This window comes from Urocitellus parryii, chromosome 7, assembly GCF_045843805.1.
Source record: "Urocitellus parryii isolate mUroPar1 chromosome 7, mUroPar1.hap1, whole genome shotgun sequence".
Taxonomy (NCBI): domain Eukaryota; kingdom Metazoa; phylum Chordata; class Mammalia; order Rodentia; family Sciuridae; genus Urocitellus; species Urocitellus parryii.
In genome coordinates, this window is record NC_135537.1 from 163414513 (window position 1) to 163434606 (window position 20094).

The 20094-nt window shown below is 51.8% G+C and overlaps 2 protein-coding genes across 3 annotated transcripts; both read right to left on the bottom strand.

Moving 5' to 3' along the window:
* Nucleotides 1-714: 714 nt before the first annotated feature.
* Krt35 (keratin 35) lies at nt 715-4169 on the bottom strand. 2 transcript variants are annotated; one of them, XM_026386882.2, is made up of 7 exons: nt 3699-4169; nt 2770-2852; nt 2419-2575; nt 2126-2287; nt 1716-1841; nt 1035-1255; nt 715-862 (listed from the first exon to the last, which is right to left on the bottom strand). In XM_026386882.2, the coding sequence occupies exons 1-7, from the start codon at nt 4167-4169 to the stop codon at nt 715-717; spliced, it is 1368 nt and encodes a 455-aa protein (XP_026242667.1). The 2 variants fall into 2 exon arrangements, with proteins under 2 accessions (XP_026242667.1, XP_026242668.1); XM_026386883.2 differs by lacking the exon at nt 715-862 and adding an exon at nt 863-887.
* Nucleotides 4170-11170: 7001 nt separating this feature from the next.
* On the bottom strand, nt 11171-14567 carry Krt36 (keratin 36). The gene is made up of 7 exons (XM_026386892.2): nt 14124-14567; nt 13375-13457; nt 12966-13122; nt 12359-12520; nt 12143-12268; nt 11745-11965; nt 11171-11360 (listed from the first exon to the last, which is right to left on the bottom strand). The coding sequence occupies exons 1-7, from the start codon at nt 14565-14567 to the stop codon at nt 11171-11173; spliced, it is 1383 nt and encodes a 460-aa protein (XP_026242677.1).
* Nucleotides 14568-20094: the final 5527 nt, after the last annotated feature.

Here is a 20094-nt window from a genome sequence, read left to right on the forward strand (position 1 = left end):
CGTGTGGTACTATATCATAGCTTTTATGAGGAGCCACAGACATGAAGCTAATAAAGTGGCCCGAAATGCTTTCTATCTCACTGATCTCTTAGCATACAGGGTGGCCACGGATGCTAAGAGGCATAGCAGGCGAGGTCTGGTAAACCTGTCACCTCACTGGAATCTTGGGAAAAGGTCTTCATCAGAGAAGTCAAGCGGAACATCTCACTGTGGCCTCTATCCTTCCTGATCAGGGGCCCAAGGACCCTGTCATCCCCAGGGTCACACTTGGTCAAGCATTCTGGTATTCATCTACCCAGAGGTTAACCCTGGATTCAGCAGGAACACAAACGAACACAGAAATGATATGAATTGGGCATCCACAGCCAGAGCAAACGAGCTTTATTGTTCCACCAATAGAAACCTTGTATTGCATTTCAGAACCTACTGGAACACACTAGAAAGAAAGCCCAACCCAACACACCAGAAAGAAAGTCTCTGTTCCCTGAGAAGAGAGATGCTGGCGCCCATTGAAATGATGAGGAGTTAAGGCCTTGGGGGCAGCCAGCCTTACTGACAGGCTCTGAGAAACTCGAAGGCATGTGTTTGCAGTGAGCCCTCTCAGAGCCTCGACCTGGGCTCTGTGTGCAGAGAGGGGATTGGGCTGTAAGAGTTAGGAGTGAGTAGGGGCCATGTCCAAGTGACAATGACCTTGGCCTTCGGGGTCAGAAATTCTCAGAACCGACCCCCTGGGCAGGGCACACAAACAGGGCGGGGGCTGCAGGTCGTGCGGGCTATGCCTGGACCACAGGAGGCTGCAGGAAGGCAGGGGAAACTTGACTTGGAGGATGAACAGTCAGAGGCACACGGGTTGCAGGGGAGCCTAGGAGACAGAAAGAGTCAGGTAACTTGGATCTTCCAGTTGCTGTTGGAAGGCATCTTAATAACCCAGGACTCCCGACTCTGAGTGTTCTGCTCCTCCCAGTCACCATGTTATCTCCCCAAAACTTTGGAGACGGCATTCAGAAGACAAGAGAACACACGGTGGCACTCACTTGCTGTCCTCGCTCTCCAGCAGGCCCCGGTACGTGTTGATCTCGCACTCCAGCCGGGCCCGGACATCCAGCAGCACCTGGTACTCTTGGTTCTGACGCTCCAGGTCAGCCCGGATCTCGGCCAGCTGGGACTCCACGTTGCTGATCATGCACTGCATCTGGGACAGCTGGGAGCTGTAGCGGGCCTCTGTCTCTGCCAGGGTGGAGTCCAAAGCATCTCTCTGGGAGGTCAAGGGTTATGGAAGGAGGAACAAATTTAGAGGCCAGAGAGAGTACAAGTGAGACCTCAAAATCCAAGAGTGGAAGCTGAGAGAACTATTTGAGCCAGGATGAACCACCATCAGACATCTCATTTGAGATGAGCCAACCAGCCCCCGTAGCCTGCAGATCCAGATTATCTCCTGATTAATAGCATCTCTGAGTAACTGATAATATGTCAAGATGGATGTGATTACACAAATAGAGGAGCTACTGCCTGGACATATGGCTTGCTCCAGGCCTCTTGTCCCATACCACTGGGGCATTTATGATTGGGGCCTGGCCCTCATTCTTCTCTGCAAGAGAAGCCTGATGCTCAAGAACTTGAACCCCTGGAGCCTGCCCATGTAATCAGAGCATGGAGCAGCAGGGCTGTGGGCTTCCAGGTCTCATCCAGCAGCCCGCCCCCACCTTCGGGCTCACCATGCTCTGCTGGGCCTGCAGTTCAATCTCCAAGGAGTTGACCGTGCGTCTCAGCTCAATGATCTCTGCCTGACAGGACTGCAGCTGCTCTGAGCTGGACACCACCTGCTGGTTCAGCTCCTCCGTCTGAAACATACATACACACAGGACTGGTTAGGAGCCTTCTGGGGACTCAGCTTCAAAGGTCTCCAGAGGCCAATTAGAATCATCAGTCAAGAAGGACCTTCCAAATCACCCAGTCCGACACATTCCTTTTATCCATGCTATTTAGAGGACAGCCACATGCCCAAGGTTGCACAGTGAGGTTAGAACAGAACTGAGACATTCAGTTTCTTGACTCCCAACCTCAGGGCCACTTCTGTGTGGCCTGATATGTGCCACTGTGGCACTGATTGTTTCCAGGTACCTACCTGGGTGTCAAACCAGTCTTCAGCATCCCGGCGGTTATTCTCCACCAGAGTCTCGTACTGGCACCGCATCTCATCCAGAACACGGTTCAGGTCCACAGGTGGGGCAGCATCCACCTCGACATTGAGCCGGTCGCCAAGCTGGCAGCGCAGTGAGTTCACTTCCTGTGGCACAGACCAGGGTCAGCACTAACTTTCCCCAGTTGGCTGCCTCCCCCATGCTCACCTCCTCCCCCATGCTCACCTCCTCCCCCATGTTCACCTTCCCCCCATGCTTGCCTCTTCCCCATGCTCACCTCCTCGTGGTTCTTCTTGAGGCAGAGCAGTTCCTCTTTCAGGGACTCCACCTGCGCCTCCAGGTCAGCCTTGCACAAGGTCAGATCATCCAAGATCCTGCGCAGGCCATTGATGTCAGCCTCCACCAGTTGCCGCAGGGACACTTCTGTCTCGTACCTGCAGGCATAGAACAGGGCATCTGTAGCTCCATTTTTTTTTTGCTTTCAAAGTCAGGCGCCACCATACACTGCCCTGATGCTATGAGACCTGCTTTTGTGTCTTGGTGACTGAATGCAGCTAAAACTCTGAGTCTAGGCATCACCCAGGTCCAAGTCTACCAGCGCCTCTCAAGGGTGGGCAGGTCCACTTACTTGGTCCTGAAGTCGTCGGCAGCCAGCTTGGCGTTGTCAATCTGTACCACCAGCCGGGCGTTCTCTGCCTTGCTGCAGAGAGTCTGGGGATAGAAAGGAGCAACTTCAGTACAAGAAAGGACCTTCTGCTAGTGGGACCCCCCCAAGGCGGGCAGAGGGGTGGGGAGGGTCCCTCTGGACAGAAACAGTTGTCCATCCTGGACTCCTGGTAGCGGTACTCCTTGAGGGTTCGTGGGAGGCAGTAGGGACTGGACTGTGGAACCTCTACGATCCCTCCCATGCAGCAGGTCTGTGGTATGTAGCCCAGGGCTAGAGAGAAGGGCACGGGCGTGCTTCAGGATAGGCTCGGCATGGTAGAACGAGGCTTCCCCCTGCCTTCCTGTCTTCCTGTCTCCCAGGACTGCTGGGGACCCAAAGTAAGCCATTGCCTACAGTGTACCCTGTGATTCTCTGGCCATAGACTGTCCCTCTTAGAATCCAGCTGTGACTTTCAAGAGATGTAGACAAGGCAAGAAGGAAACTTTTCTGACAGGTGTTTTCTTCCCTGAGTTACTTATGGGAAACCTGATCTACACTCAATACATCAGGTTCAATCCCTTCACATTAAAATAAATACAGAAATTAAAAATCAGAAAAAATGGACAATGGTGCCAAAGGTCACACATCAGTTAATTCATACACTCTATGTTCATCATGACCCAGAGGGCACTAATGGCCATCTGGGTCAATTAACCAGCCAAAGCCTGGTTAATTGACAGTGTTCTCCTCTGTATAATGGGCTAATGATACCTCCCTCAGTAATTACTGGTAGAAACATGCTTCTTAACCTCCCAGGTGCCCTAGGGCCACCATCACACATGTTCTGGCTGCCAGTCTGAGTCTAATGCCACCAGGCTCCCGGGTAGCCACTGCCACCCGGAACCTCTCACCTTCTTCTGGAGCTCCTCGATGGTCCGGAAGTAGGACTGGTAGTCGGGGCACATGTAGGGCACCTGCTGCTCACACCACTCCCGAATGCGGCTCTCCAGGCTGGCGTTCTCCTGCTCCAGCTGGCGCACCTTCTCCAGGTAGCTGGCCAGCCGGTCGTTCAGGGACTGCATGGTCTCCTTCTCGTTGCCAGTGAGGATCCCCTCCCCAAACCAGCCCCCACCCATGCTGTAGCTGGCAGCAAAGCCTCCAGTGGGGAGGCAGAGAGCAGGGAGGCCACCAGAAGCCCTGGAGCTGCTTCTGCCCAGCCCGGCCGTGCACACAGAGAAACTTCGGGCCCCCCGGGAGAGACTCGGGAGTTTGCAAGAGCTGCTGGAATAGATGGTGGATACTCGACTGGAGCCCCCTCCGGTCCCTCCTGGGCTCTTGAGGGATCCCGAGGAGAAGCTGGCTTTGAGGCATTTGGAAGCCATGGCCACAGGAGCCCGGATGCAAGTGGTAGATCCCTGAGACCAGACACCCCGATGTGAAGAAGCAGCTCCGCAGCCGGGATTTATACCTCCGCCCCAGTGGGTGTTGGTTGGCCCTTACAAAGTGTTTTCTCCTCATTAAAGTTAATACCACTTTCTATTGAAACCCCTCATTAACCTGTTATTTAGCTTTCCGTGAATATTTCCTGGCCTTGTAAAATAGGAGTCCCGTTGAACTGGTGGCTACACAGAGACTCACCCCCACCATCCCATGTCCCTGGGAAGACCAAGGCTCCGTCAGTTCTTCAAAGGGACCTGTCATCAGAGCCCAGACCTCAGCCTCCTCATTAAACGGGCGTGGGAGTCCAGCCACCGCCTTCACCTCTGTAGCTTTGTCTCCTTTTATGGGCTGGCTCCGATGAAGAGCAGGCCTGCAAGCTGCAGGAAGATAAGGGAGAAATAGGGGGCTCTTGAACTGGCCCAGAAGATCTGGCCAGGATCACCAACTCTTCCTGTTTCCCCAGGGCTGTTCTGGTTTTCATTTAATGTAAGGACAACTGGTCACCCTCCATTCAGTAGAACCTTGGTGGATGCAGCCCTACTCCCTCCCTGGCCAGGCTACGTAGCTCAGTTCCAGACTAGAATACAAGCCAGCAGGCATCTGTCCATGACACCACCCCGAGCCTTGGCTAGAAGGGCTTGTCTTCCTTGGTCCTGGGTAGAAAATGGAGGTTTTCCCTTCTGGTTGCCTGAATGGAGGGAAAAGGTAGGTCCTTGAATCCCAGGCCCGCTTAGCAAGCACCAAAAACCTGCTGCACGACTTGGCCCGAAAGAGAGGAGAGGGACAGCAGATCTGGGGATGAGGCCTTCGTCAGATGACCCTGTGGGACTTGTCTTCTGAACTGCACTGAGGATTGGGGCCTGCTTACTCTTCTAGGGACACTGATCCTGTTCCCATCAAGAAAACAACCACGACTGTGCACCAGCAGTGAGCCAGGCACCAGCACTTCCCTGCACCGGGTCTCACGGAAGCCCCAGAATTGCCCTGCAAGCCTGAGCTTCTCATCCCCACCCTGAAGCTGAAGAAATCAAGACTCAGGGATGGTGAGAGCTTGCTTTGTGCCCCTGGATGCTCACTGGAACCCCATCCTGGACTGGAGGTGATGGAGTCTGTGGAGAACAGGAAGGAGACAATTGGGGTGGGTCCCACATGGGGAAGCTGCTCACCCTGCGCTGTCCCAGAGAAGCAGCACATGATGGTTACATCTGAATTTGTGGGTTCAACTAACTTCACTTCTTTGGATGTCCTTCTGTTTTCTCTTTTGGAAACTGGGGAGAGAATAACAGAACCTGCTCCCTAGCGTGGCCCGGAGGGGTAAACGAGTTTGAAGCATCTTCAAGAGCACCTGCCTGTGATCAGTACTCATTAGTGGCAGGCTGCTGTGATGACCAGTTCCCACCCAAGTACAGTCTTGCACTGAGACCGGTGATGACAAGCAGCTGTCACTAGGGAATATGTATAGGCTCTGAGCACACAGGCCACTCTCCCATGCCCTAAGTACCTAGGTTTGGGGCTCTCAGTTATGGACTTCTCATGAGTCACCATGCCTTGCCCACACTCAGACACAATCCTGGGGTCCCATTGGCTGCCTCAGCCTGTCCCCACTGGAGGGCCATGCCTTAGGGCAAATGACAGAGCTGACCTGAGAGCTGGCTGAGCCTCCTCAGATGTTGGTGTTTCCCAGCCAAGTGGGAACAGGACTTACCACCCTGCTAAGCCACAGCCTCCTGCTCTGCGTGACAGGCTCTGAGCTGGCACTGGCCATCCTGGAGCCACAAAGCCCAGAGAAGTCACAGCAGGAAGGCCTGGGAAGCCTGCCCAGCCTCAGGGATCACATGGGTCCCCGGGCAGGGGTCCATAACTGTCCTCCCAGAGGGAGATCTCAAGTGTTCTTCAGCTTTGAATGTTCTCCAGCACAGCGCTGTTAATAACAAAGCTGATGGGACCAGCCATGGTGCGCTGAGTGCTCAGAACCTACCAGGCCCTGTGCTCAGCTCTCTCCATACATCCTCTCACTTAGTCCTCACAATGCCATGAGGTCAGCATGGCCCATGGGCCCCATTTAATAGATGAGTAAACTGAGGCTTGGAATGTTTCCGGAGCCTGCCCAAGGTCACACAGCTGATGAGCAACAGAGTCGGCAGAACCAGCATTTGTTCGTGGTGTGCTATCTCCTTGAAGCCCACACACGTCTTTCAACACAGCTGTGGATAGAGGGACGCCAACTTCCACAGAAGAACCCAATGGTCAGAACAGTGACTGGTTTACCTAAGGTCTACACAGGCTTTCCAGGAAGGATAAAGCCCCGGCTTTCTGACTCCAGGTCTCAGACCTGCCCCATGCCTCTGGGGGGCTCAGCCCCAGTCATCCCTTCTCCCTGGGGCCCGTGGCCTGCTCCAGCCTTGCAGCACCCCCCAACACTGAGCTCCCCTGGCAGTGGCTGGTGTAGTTCCCTTGGCTGTCCATTAACTGCCATCCTCTGTTTGTGTTTCAGCCCCAGCTGCCCAGGGACACTGGGAAGGGAAGGACCTGGGGACTGACCTTGTACTCCTTTTGAAGCCTCTGTCAGGTCAAGTCCAGAGCTAGACTCTAGGTGTCTCAGAAAGAATGAGCAAACAAATGAATGATTTGCCCAGGGGGAATTGTGTCTGGAGAGGAAAGGAGTGGAGAAAGGAGGCGACAGAAGAGGAAAAGAGAAGATTCAAATAGGAAGGGGGTAGAAAAACACAGGTGGTCTTATTACTCCTACTCTCACACCCAGAAGGATGAGACTCCAAGCCAGAGAGGGACCCAGCATCTGTGTCATTAACAGATTGTGCAGAAATGACCAATTGTATGGCAGAGAGCAAAAGCCATCGGCCCCAGGGAGACAATTTAATGCTAAAGACTTGGCTAAAAATTCTTGATAAGATTTTTTTTTTAGATAATTTTGTTAAAAACGTGTAAGGAATATTTTTAAAGATATGACATATTCTGTATATTCTGGTCTACTTCCATCCTTTGTTAGCATTTCTTTTTCCCCCTCCTCTTTTTTATTTTAGTTAAGTGCTGACATGTAAAAAGCTTTAAGTGAATTGAACATCCACTTTCGTATTATTGCTCGTTACAAACCCTCAAACCCCAAAATAGTCATAGTTTTTAGAAACAGCAAAATCCATGGGAATTCTGGACTTGACAGTGTGACAGATGAAGCCACCACATAAGATGCTCACTGCCTCACAGGACCTGAGGTCCTGGGGACTTTGTGTGCCATTTGGGAGATAGTCAACATGGACAACAATACCAGCAACCATTGGCCATGTATTACAACTCATGGAATTGCCTCTTGTACTGTTTCCAGTGGTGTTCCAGAACTACTTCCTTTAAGAAGTAAATCCAGAAACAGAGAAGTCTGCGGCTATGCACCAAATGCAAAGCTGTCCTCTACCACAGACGTACCCCCATGCACTTAAGAACTGTGTCCAGGGCTGGCAACTAGAGCAGGAGCCTCATCATGCTGCCCCAGGGGACCTGAGGGACACCTGATAAGTCACTTCTTCCTTTTGGGCCTGATCTTCTCATCCGCACATAGATCATAGTGCCCACCCTGCATAGGTTAAGGTTTACTTGTTCAACAAACATTTCTGAACCCTTACTATTTACCAGGCACATGTGACTCTAGGAGCCCTTATGCTGCAAAACATTCACACGTTCAGGTCGTGCTGTCTGATATGGAAGATGCTGTGCTTTCCAGCTTTCTGTTGAGTTCCCAGGTGAGTTATCCCAGGCGAATTCCTTTCTTCCTTTATTCACTAAGCAAACATTCAGCTGTAAACACTTTGCAGGCTTTGGGTATGCAAAGATTCCGTGAGATAAATACCTGCTCCCTTAGACGTCACAGTGTAACTAGTTATGAAATAAACCATGTGGTGTGATCATCTCTGATGATAGAGACGTGAGAAATGTGTCCCAGGTTGAAGCTACTGAGATTTAGACAACCAATTTTGTCCAGAGGGGAACAGACAAAATTGAAGAATGTATTGGAGACCATCAGACAGGCACAGTGAAGAAGGTGACTCCTGTCGTCCCAGGCTCAGGCAGGCACAGAGCCTTATGGGGGTTGAGGGGGCACAGGTTCAGCTCATAGATGGCCCACTCCACAGCTCTGGGCCTGTGAGCAGAGCCTGGGTGGCTGGAGGGTGTGGCAGGAGAAAGCCACTCAGTTCTTGAACATCAAGGAAGAAGAGCGCCTTTGGCCTTCTTTTTGAAAGCACAAAATAATCACCTAGAACCTTTTATCAACAAGAACTAATATTGTTTAGCAAGTATCCTAATAAGTTTCCCTCTGGATCTTTGCACTCTGCTTGAATGGGTTCATGCTGTCCCCAGAACATGCTATAGGGACATTGGAATGACTGTGTCCTAAAATACCCTTTAGGCCTCCTTCTTCCTTTTTCTACACATCCTGGAATCCAATTCAGCCTTCCCCAGGTACCCCATTCTCAGCGGTGTCTCCCTATCTAGAGAACTTGAAACCTGCCCCGCTCCAGCTCCTGCCATCCCTGGCGCTGATTCTGGGAAAGTTGGGAGGGGGTCCCCACATCGGCATGGAACCCCATGGGAAATGTGCCTGTCGTCCACTATTGGTCCAGCTGCTTCCACCTCCTGCTTCTGCCTCGCTGAGCCCTGACATCCATCAGCACGGATGTCTGTGAGTGAGGCGCGCCATGTATTGCCTCCCATTCGATTCACTGAAGCATGAGTGTGTGTGAACAAGGAAGATGACCAGACATTGTATCTAGAACATCCAAAAAAAAAAATCAACCACCTGAAAATCATGGTGACATTTCATAAAATGTAATATGGATATTATCTCTCTCTTAATGTCCTGGAAACAGCTAGAAGAGTCAAAAGACCTAAAAAGGACTGCCAATCACTATGTGACTTTGGATGGGTCAGTGCCTATTCAGCCACCGTGGTGCATTCTGGTCTGCACATTGGTAGTGATGTCAGTGAGAACTCAGTTAAAGGTGTGCTTGAGGTTGAGAGTAAGAGCGGTTCCTTAGTTGATGCAGGTGGCTCTGGATAATTTAATAAAACTCTAGGCAATGGGGCATCAGTAAAGCTCCCACAACCACACAGAGCCATTTGTGTATGTGTGATGAACCTGTGAATATTCTGTATAAACTGTAGAGTGCTCATAAAAAGAAAAGCTTTGTGTGGTTTAAGATGTTGACAGCATGATTGCCTGTCAGGTCATAACCCCATGTGGTCTGTCTGCTCCAACATGGTAGCAAAGCAGTATGATCTGTTTTCTAAACAGAAGACTCAGTCCATCTCCTGAGCCTCAGGCCAGAGCCTACAATGCACACATCAAGCCCCAAAGCAAGGATGGAGCAGAGAGGGAGGCAAAGACAGGAGTGAGAACCAAGTGGATTGGTCGTCTGCCCAAAGCTGAGTGGGGCCTCTAAAGCAGAGGCCTTCAAGTCCACTGTCCAGCTCTGAGGATGCTACTGACAGCACTGCCCACCCCCGCATCCTGCCACATGCCCAGCAATAAGCTTGGCACACCCTGTTCCCCACTAAGCCCAGAACTCTTCATTTTTATTGACACCAAGACGGGTAGCTACCACACTGGGGCACTGTACATATAATATCCCACTAGATCCATTTCACTGACGGAACTGCTGAGATCCTAGGAAAGTCACAGGATATGACTGGACACACACTGCAGGGCAGTAGAGCCAGGAGCAGTGCAGAGTGCTTTCTGTGCATCTCCCAACATTTTTGCTACACATCTGGCTTGTCCAGCAAGAGGGTGAGGTTTGTGTTTAGCACCAAAGACCTGGTAACATAGGTATGGCCAATTCTTTTCATGGAGGTCTCGGCCTCAAGTAAGAGCTCAGAAGCAGAGTCAGTGTTGCTGGGTAATGACCAGGTCTCTGACAAACTGTGTGACCTGGAGCAGGTCGCTGCCCCCTATAGGCCTGTATTCTCAATTGAAGAATGAGGCAGGGGACAAAGGGATAGCATGGGACCCTCAGACTTCTCACAGACCATGCTACTCCCATCCGCAGGATGTCCAGGGCCTGGCCTGCTAGGGCCCACACCAGACCCACACAGCTTAGCCTATAGAATCCAGGCACTCTGTTCCATCTCAAGGTCTGCCTGTCCCCTCCCCACACTCCATATCTGAGCACCTGCACCCCACTGTCCCCACCACCTTTCCCTCCCCATGCCACGTGTGCCCTCTGCCTTCGCCTCCCAGCTAATCCTCGTTCCCTTTCCTGGTGAGGTTGACTCAGCCTGGCCGCCTGGAGTTTGGTCCTTTCTGTTTGGTCCTAGGACTTCCCTCTCCTGAACTGTCCCCAGCATGGGGCAGCAGGATGGTAGGATCTGGGCAAGGCGGGAGAACTGGAAAGAACGTGAGGAAGTCTCACCCGATCCAGGCAGAGCTTCCAAGAGAACTGGCCCGGGAGCCTTTGCCTTTCCCCAGACTGCCCTCAAGGGCATGCCAATGGGCAGAGCCGAGCAGGGAGCTGTGGCCAGCACCCGTCCACATGGGATCAGTGCCTGTTCTCGTGGACCACGCCTGAGGATCCCTGTTATCAAGTATTTTGAATCACTGTCACTTCCAATCCCTCAGAGCCAGAGTAGACAGATCTGAAACCAAACCCCACAACTTTCCTGCAACCCCTGCTTGAACACCCCTGCTATCCAACCAGAGGAGAATCAACAGAAGCAGCCAGGGTCAGGTATGCTGAGCAAGAGACCACACTTTATTAGAGATGTTTCCAGGGGAACCTGGTTGCACATGATGCCAAAAGCACAGTTAGACCAGACGCACGACACAAGAAGAATTTTGGTAGAAAAGCCTGCTAAGCGGAGTAGCCCCCCATCTAGGGGACTGAGGGGTCATTTAGCAGCCAGGAGCCAGAGGGGGCTTCCTGGGGGCCGAGCCTGATCACAGCGGGCGGGGCAGCACATGCTCCCTGGAGGAGATGACTTTCCCATCCCTTATCTCCTCGGTGATGGTGCGGATCTGGGTGCTGATCTGAGGACCCACCGGGGTGCAGGGCATGGTTGGGGCACAGGGAACACAAGGAACTCTCATGGCAGGCTTGCAATCCGTGGCACAAGGGTGAGGAGGAAGCCTGTGGAAATAACGTCATGCAGGATTCACTTGATATTGGGGCATTGGGCTGAGAATGATGTGAAACAGATTTAGGGGATCAAGTGAGATGGGTGGGTAATAACAAAGATAGGTCTCAGACTATTTCAGTGCCTCTGAAATCCCTAAGCGTGGAAAGATAAAACTGCAGAAAAGACTAGAAATTCCCAAGCAAAAACAATGGTTCGAGAAGCAGGGTGAGTGCTGGGTTGGTGCATCCTCTGGGCATTATCAAAGCCCAGGGCAAGAAGGACCCTCCAGTGGATTTGGTTCCATCCCCTTCATCTTTGCAACAACCACTTCAGGGTCTGATGCCTCCTCCTTGGCCCTTCCCCACCCCGGCTCTCGGGACCCATGAGCCACTCACTTGCAGTCTTCTCCCTCCAACAGGCCCCGGTAGGTGCTGATCTCACACTCCAGCCGAGCCTTGACATCCAGCAACACCTTGTACTCCTGGTTCTGCCGCTCCAGGTCACAGCGGATGTCAGCCAACTGGGACTCCACATTGGTGATCATGCACTGCATCTGGCCCAGCTGCGAACTGTAGCGGGCCTCCGTCTCCGCCAGGGTGGATTCCAAGGAATTTCGCTGCATTGGGAAAGAGGAAGAGCTACCAAGGGGAAGGTATCCCACCCAGACACCCACAGCCCTGGGGTATCTGCACATGGTTTGCGATCAAGCCCCAGGATAGCCCACATGCTGAGGCTGGTGGGCCAGGGAGCCTGCCATGAACTGTGACCAGTCACTCAGGCAGATGCCACCCACCATGCTATGCTGGGCCTGCAGCTCAATCTCCAGGGCGTTGACCGTGCGTCTCAGCTCAATGATCTCTGTCTGACAGGTCTGAAGCTGCTCTGAGCTGGACACCACCTGCTGGTTCAGCTCCTCAGTCTGCAACACACGAGAAGATTCAGGGCATGGTCAGACCAGGTGAAGCTAATTTAAAGAGGGCCCCCACCCCAGGAGCTGCCCTAGGCACACCTGGGTGTTGAACCAGGCCTCCACATCTCTGTGGTTATTCTCCACCAGGGCCTCATATTGGCATCTCATATCATCCAGTATCTTGTTGAGATCCACAGGTGGGGCGGCATCCACCTCCACGTTCAGTCGGTCCCCAAGCTGGCAACGGAGTGCATTGACTTCCTGCAGAGAGAAAGCAAGACGTCTCAGGCCGTAAGAAGGATGCCGGCTTAGCGATTCAACTGACCTCCCTCTCTGCCAGCTGTGTACCATAGGACAGGATGCTTAACTGGGTCTCCCTGTGGACATACACCTACTTCCTCCTGGGGATTTGGGAGATTTAGGTGAGATGGTATAAACGCCAGGCAAATAGAATTGTCATCAGGCACCGTAACCTAATTGGAGATTAGTGTCGTGGGCAGAGTAAGGACTTTGTGACTTAACCTCTTTGTGCCTCAGTCTTCTCATCTGTAAAGTGGAGCTTGTATAGCTGAGTCACTCTTGGGATTACTATGAGGATGATGTATTAGTGTTCCAACTAGTTCCTGACACACAGTAAGCTCAAAGGCTGGCAGAGTTTCCCTCAGCTGGATGGGACACTTTGAGGATCAGGTGGCCCCAGCCTCACCTCCTCGTGGTTCTTCTTGAGGCAGAGCAGCTCCTCCTTCAGGGACTCCACCTGTATCTCCAGGTCGGCCTTGCACAAGGTCAGCTCATCCAGGAGCCTGCGTAGGCCGTTGATGTCAGCCTCCACCAGCTGCCGCAGGGACAGCTCCGTCTCGTACCTGCAGACATAACCCTGCTGAGTCTGCTGCAAGGGAAGTCACACATAGGCAGGGCACTGTGCCCTGCTGCCCAGCTGCAGTGACTGATTTGGGGTCAGTAGCATGGTGGTCCTTTGCCTCAGGAGATATTAGTGCCACCTTTTCCCATTTTCTACTCCAGCTGGTGTTATTCCACCCTGTAAGTTCCCAAAAGCAGGGGACAGAGATGAGGCGACGGCAGCAGAGCAAACCTCCCCTGGTCAGGCCACTCACTTGGTCCGGAAGTCATCAGCAGCCAGCTTGGCATTGTCGATCTGCATGACTAGCTGGGCATTCTCCGCCTTGGTCAGCAGGATCTGGGGAACAGAAGGCTTCCCATGAACTGGGGAAGGCCCAGCAGTGGGGAGGCAGGTACCTGGATCACAGAGGCCATGCTTCTAAGTATGGGCAGCACCTCATGCTTCCTGAGCCTGGACCCCAGGCATGAAGGAACCATTAGCCCCAGGAGGGGCATTATAAGGACCTCAGCCCTGGCATCTGTAGCCTCTTGGTGGCACAGTGTGATATACCAGGGTGAGGCAGACTTGGGTTCAAGTTCTGTATCCAACATGCTCAGGCTGTATGATGTTTGGCAAGTTACTAAACCCTTCAAAATTCAACCTCCTTATCTATTCAATGAGTCAAGTAATGCTCATCTCTCCAAGATCAGGAATAAATAAATCAGCGGATATGAAATTGTCAGGCACAGTTCTATACCCAGTAGGGGCTCAGTACGTGTTCCTTCTCTCCCTGTAACTGAGCCTCTGAGGAATGGCTGACAACAGGGTACAAACCAGAGACCTGTGGAGAATCCTGGGTGCTCCAGGAAACCAGGGTCCTAGAGAGAAAAGCTTGTCTGTCTTTCCAGGAAAATTCCCTGTTTATTCCCTAAGCAAAAGTCCCACCTGGGAAGGTCTTGGAATGAGACAGGACCCTCCCAGCCGCAGGGCTGCTCAGCTGGAGGGAGATCAGGTCCCCAGTACCTTCTGCTGGAGATCCTCAATGGTCTTGAAGTAGGACTGGTAATCCGGGCAGATGTATGGGATCTGACACTCGTACCACTCGCGGATGCGGCTCTCCAGCTCCGCGTTCTCCCTCTCCAGCTGGCGCACCTTCTCCAGGTAGTTGGCCAGCCGGTCGTTCAGGAACTGCATGGTCTCCTTCTCGTTGCCGTTGAAGGAGCCCTCACAGAACCAGCCCCCGGTCCCAGCAAAGCCAGAGGACAGGTAGGAGCCAGGCAAGCAGCTCCCCAGGCCAGGGAGGCCCATTCTGAAGGAAGAGATGGATCCCGAAGCACCAGCAAGACCGGGGACCCTGCAGGACCCCAGGGAGCGGATGGAGGACACCCGAGAAAGGCCACCTGCTGTGCCACAGAGGCCCTTGACAGACCCAGAGGAAAAGGTCGGGGTGCAGATCTGGGTGGCCATTGGTGCCAGCAGAGAAAGGTTGCAGTTTAGCGCTGAGCTTGGGTTCTGGACTCCCGAGGCCTGTCTGGCTGTTTATATACACTCTCTGTGGGGTGTTGGCATGTTACACTTCTTTCGCTCTTGGGAAAGCCTTTTCCTAACCCAGAAAGCTAATTGCATTAGAATGTGATTTTCACGACCCATCCAGAATTCCTTGCCTTGTAAAAAAAAAAAAAAATTGTTGATTTGGTTTGCTAAGTCAGGACTCTCCTCCGTTGTCATTTCCTAGCCGACTGAATTTTATTGCCTCTTCAAAGAGTTGTTGCACCAGATCCCATAAACTGGGAGTGGCCTCAAACATGACATTGGAGACCTGACTTCCCTATCTGCCTTCCCCTGAGGAGCCCCATATGTCACTACTCATGCACCCGCCCAGCTCATCTGGGTCTGGGCCACTAGGAGTGAAAAGGGAGGGAAAGGACTAAAATCCATGGCACCCCCCATCATATGCAAGCTCAGAGCTCCTTCTTCATACCTCATCACAATCCTGGGGGGCGGCTGATGTTTTCTTCATTTTTACCAGTGTGGAAACCGAGGCTCACAAATGTTTAAAAAAGCTTGCTCAGGGGGAGTCGGGATGTGAGTGGCAGAGCTTGGATCTGAAACCAGGTCTCCCGACACCCAATCCTGTCCCCATCCCCCTGCTGCCCCACAACTCAGATCCAGTCTGGATACACAGAATTTAGAGACAGGAGATTGAGGTTCAAATCCTGGCTCCATTTGATTATTTGCCCTGTGACAGCGGGCATGCCTCTTCTCTGGGATCCTCAATATCCTCATAAGAATAATAGAGATCACTGTCCTGTCTGTCCACTTCACAGAGATGCAAGGAGGATCAAACAACACAGAAGTAAAAGTATTTCAATGAGCATGAAGTTTCCTCAAAGACTAGGAATGGAACTTCCATGGGATCTGGCTACACCTCTCCTCAGTACTTATCCCAAAGAATTAAAATCAGCATACTGCAGTCACATAGGCATACCCATGTTTTTAGTAGCCCAATTCACAATAGCCAAGATATTAAACCAGCCAAGGTGTCCATCAACCTATGAAGGATAAAGGAAACGTGGTCTATATTTACAATGGAGTCTTTTTCTGCCATAAAGAATAATGAAATTGTATCATTTGCTGGGAAATGAATGGAACTTGAGAGCATTTTGTTAAACAAGATAAGACAAACTCGGAAAGTCAAGGGTCATCTGTTTTCTCTTATATGTGGAAACTGGAAAGAAAAAAAGATGGGAAAAGGGGAGGGGAGTTCATGAAAACCAAAGGGAGACCAATGGAGCAGAAGAAGGGGACCAGCCATAGGGAGGGGAAGAGGGAAAAGGAGATAATGGGGAACGAAACCGACCAAATTATATTGTCATATTGTGTGCAGAGACAAATATGTAACAACAAATCCCAATGAAAAACAATTCACCAACAAAAAATAACAAATGAATAAACAGAAGTAAAAGCTTTTCAAAAGCCATTGGTACTGTGGAAGCATTGGTCCGGCTGGGACGGTGTTTGATGACACTCTATGGCATGGCAGCAAAGAGCCCAGGTGCAAACACTCTGAGGGTCCTGCTAGGGGCTGCGGAGGTCTGCCTGCCTGCCAGGTAGCGTTGTGGCTGTGAGGGAAGGGTGAACCCCACAATCAAGCCCTTCGACAGTCCATAAACTCATCATCATAGAGTCTCTGCACTGTGGGGTCCTCATGTTTGGATCCATGGGTGGGACTTGAACCACCAGAGGCCAGTTTCCTTTGTGGCCCTCAGCTCTCTGAACCCAGTCGACTCAGACCCTCCCAGCCTCTGAACAGGATATAGAGATGGTCAGGGGCAGGTTCTGTGAACAGAGAAGGAATAAAAAGAATAAAGACCAGATCTTGCCAGAGTTCCAACACGCCAAAAGAGAAGACTGAGAAGGAAGCACCAAAGATAAACCCCGTCCTTCCATCTGGAAAGGTGGACTTTCCCAGGGCGTAGGGAACCTGCTTGTTCTTCACAGACTCGGTTTGCAAGGCTGGCGTTTATGAGAGAATTTATGTGCTTCTGAAGTTGTAATTTGCCAACCTCTTAAAGTGCTTTATAAGCTTCTCTCTGAAATTACTCAAGGAGGATTGGCTGTGGCGAACACGCCTCGCCCGGTGAAGTGGACACCACCACAAGATGCCCAAGAGTAGCTGGTGGTGGTCGCCCCAAGGAGACCTGCAGCTCCTCCTGGGAGCGGGAGCAGAGGCACCCACCCCCCAGAGCCCCAAGTGCCTCAGCAACTGCTTCCTGGCAGCTGCCCCATCTCCCCAGCTCTCCCAGCAGGGCCTAGGATGACCCTGTCGCATCCTCAACATTGTCAACGCTGTTCTCCGGGTGATTCCATGTTGTGCGGAGCTGCCGTAAGCATCGTCGGCTGGATGGCAGTATTCCTGGCCCCCACCACCCAATACCAGCAGCAACTCCTTGCCCCACTTATGACAGCCAAAAATTTCTACAGACATTGCCCATATCCCCTGGGAAGTACAGGGTGGCAAAATGGCCCCCAGTTGAGAACCACTGGACTCTCAGAACAGAGACTGGGGGTCTGCCCAAAACTCCTCTAATCCCCCCCGGCTTTGTTTTCTAGAACAACTAGCACAGATTCTGCTGTCTCCTTGGGCCCACCCAGACTGCTCCTGAGTACTCTGGAGCCCCAATCTGTCTCATTTGTGATACAGAGCACTTGTCCTGCAAAATGGACCTCGAGGGCAGCCCTTAATAAACACAGTTCTTGCACAGTTCTTCTCTCTTTGGGGGGCTGGTGGGCCTCTGAATTTAACATTTTATTTTCTACTCTTTTTCTAGTCCGTGCACTATGATTCACACTTCCTCTCGGGGCAACTGAATAAGCAGGTACTTTATGCCCCAATTTTTTTTGTCATTCTTACCTGTGTGTCAGGTGGGCCACCAGGGCAAGAGAGATGTCCCCAGGGATGTGGGGAGAGCAAGCCACTCTCCCGGAACAGGTGTCAAGCAAATCAAAAGAAATAGTCTTTCAGCCACCCTCGGTCCCCCTGCCTTATCTCTATGGTAAGCTGCATTGTCACCTCACGGAGCGGCGTGCAGAAGGAAGTCCTCTGCCCTCTCCCACCCCGGCAATCTGGATCTCCACGGGAGAGAGCGGGGCCCATAGGAACAAATGTTCCACCTGCATTTGAGGAAAGAACCAGACACCACATCTCCTAGGACAGCTCTAGGGGACCACCCCTCTCCCTTGGTGACCCAGCCCTTAAGAACAGCCAGTGTCCAGGGTAGAGTAAGCCAGGGGTGACCATTCACCAGGCTTTACCCAAAAAAGAGGATCCTTCTCTGAGACCATTCTTTCTAACATCCATCAAAAAACTGCACTGGCCAAAGGTTAGGAGATCTGGTGTCCAGGCCCAGCTCTGCCCTGACTCCCTCTGTTCTGGGCATCAGAGCCCCAGTCTGAACAAGGAAGGGTCTGGGAAATGAGCTGGAGTCCCATCCATCTCAGACCTGATAGGATTTGGTGCCCATGGAGAATCTGTCACCCTCCACCCACCCACCCCCATCCCATCCCCTCTCTGTCACTGATCTACAGATTAAAGAGGGTTTAAGGAGTTTCCAGCACAGGACAGGACTGAGTTGGCTTTTGTTTATTTGTTTGTTTTTTCCAAAACATCCATGGACCTCAAGGTCTCTCTTTGCCCCCAGCATCACATGCTACAGGGACAATGAAGCTCCCCCGTGGTCTTCCTGGCCATGGGAAGAAGCAGTGTCTGTTCACCTCCCAGGGCAGCTCCTGAGAAGAGCCCCTTCAGAAGCGCAATGTCACTGAACACTGAACAGACATCCCAGCATGTCCGGGAGGTTGCAATGACAAGTCTGGCCAAGTGAACCAGAAACTTCACTTTGCAGAGGAAAGCACTGAAAACACAGGGCTGGACAGCAGGGGCAAGGCCCAGAACCTGAACCCAGCCACACCTGGGTCCTGTGATCCTCAGTCCTCCCAAGAGGCAAATGAAGCTCATGCCACAGTCACAGGATTGCGAGAACAGGACTGTGTTTGAAAAACCGGAAATCATTTCACAGATTAAAGGGAACTGCTCCAAGAACCCACTAGTCTGAGCCGCAGTGGGATGCTATTTCCAAGACACAAAGCACTTGCTCTCATTTAAAGAGACTGATTTTTTCAGCCTAATCCAAGAAGAGACAGCTCCTCAAAAAGGCAGTAACTAGGAGATGCAGCAGTCCAGAAATGCAGCAGTCCCCTTGGCCTGTGAGTGACATGGCCTGTGTGACCCTTCTTCTAGAAATTTCCAAAAGCCCCATTGCTCTCTGTCTACCACGAGCCCAGCGTTAGGAAGCAGGAGGAGGAGAGAATGCTGCTCTAGGAACAGAAAAGACCATGGCTTTTCCCAGGCCCATCTCAAAAGGCCATCAAGTCCAAGATTAACTGCTAAGTCTGTGGCTGCTTCTTTGTTGAAAAGGGGTCTCCACTCTCGGGCAAGCTTCTTTCTGAAAACCAAGGTTCTGCATGGATGAAGATGGAGCATATCAAGCCTGAGTCCTCTTCTGCCCAGCTCTGAGCAGTCCCTTTGATGCAGAGGGCCCAAGGCATGGCCTGTTATAATCTATCCAAGGAGGAAATGAGTGCTCTGAGCAGGGTCTGTCTTTCCATGCTTCCCTGGCCTTTGATCAGAATGTGTCGGCCTCTACCACCTCCACAGAACCCCAAAAACAGCACAAGAAGCAGTCCAGACAGTAGTCCGGGGGCAGCCAGTCACCTACCAATGGACACCAGATCATTCCAGGGTTCATCTTTCTGATTTTCTCATATTCCTGTTACAACCTTGAAGGCCACACACAGGTCCTAGAGAATTTCTTACCACATGGAGCACCTAAGAAATGCTGATCCCAGGTCCTAACTTCTTCAGACCCTCCAGACCCACCCAGAACATTGGGGACCCCCCAGCTGATTTCCCCCCACACACATGACTGCTCTTTCCTTATAACAAAGAATGGGTTCAAAGCACCTGGGATTCCGGGTCCCTCTCCTAAAAAAGCCCTTTTACTGCATATTCTGTGTCAAATAGCTACCTCCATAGCCAAACCTGCTGCCAGCTCCTGTCAAGTCCTAGTTCAGACGTGCCGCAACAGGTCCACGAAGTTGAAGAAAGCATTATGGGAAGGACGAAGGCTTACAATTAAGACATTGCTAACTACCCACTTAAGTTTCCCAAAGAATCCAGGAAAGGTCTCACTCAGTTTTGACGGTGAAAGCTGCAGGGCCATTATAGTCCTTGTAAGGATATTGGTTGCCAGGTCCGGCCAATAAAAATACATGCGATATTGGAGGCACACTTAAACGAAGAAGTTATTTATTGTCTCTGCAATGCCCCTTTACCTGAGCATCCGATGTCCTGTGTGGCAGCCCTGGGGGAGGGAACATCACTGTTTCAGAGAGTGGGCCAAGCCAGATGCAGCTGCTTCTCCCCCCCACTCAC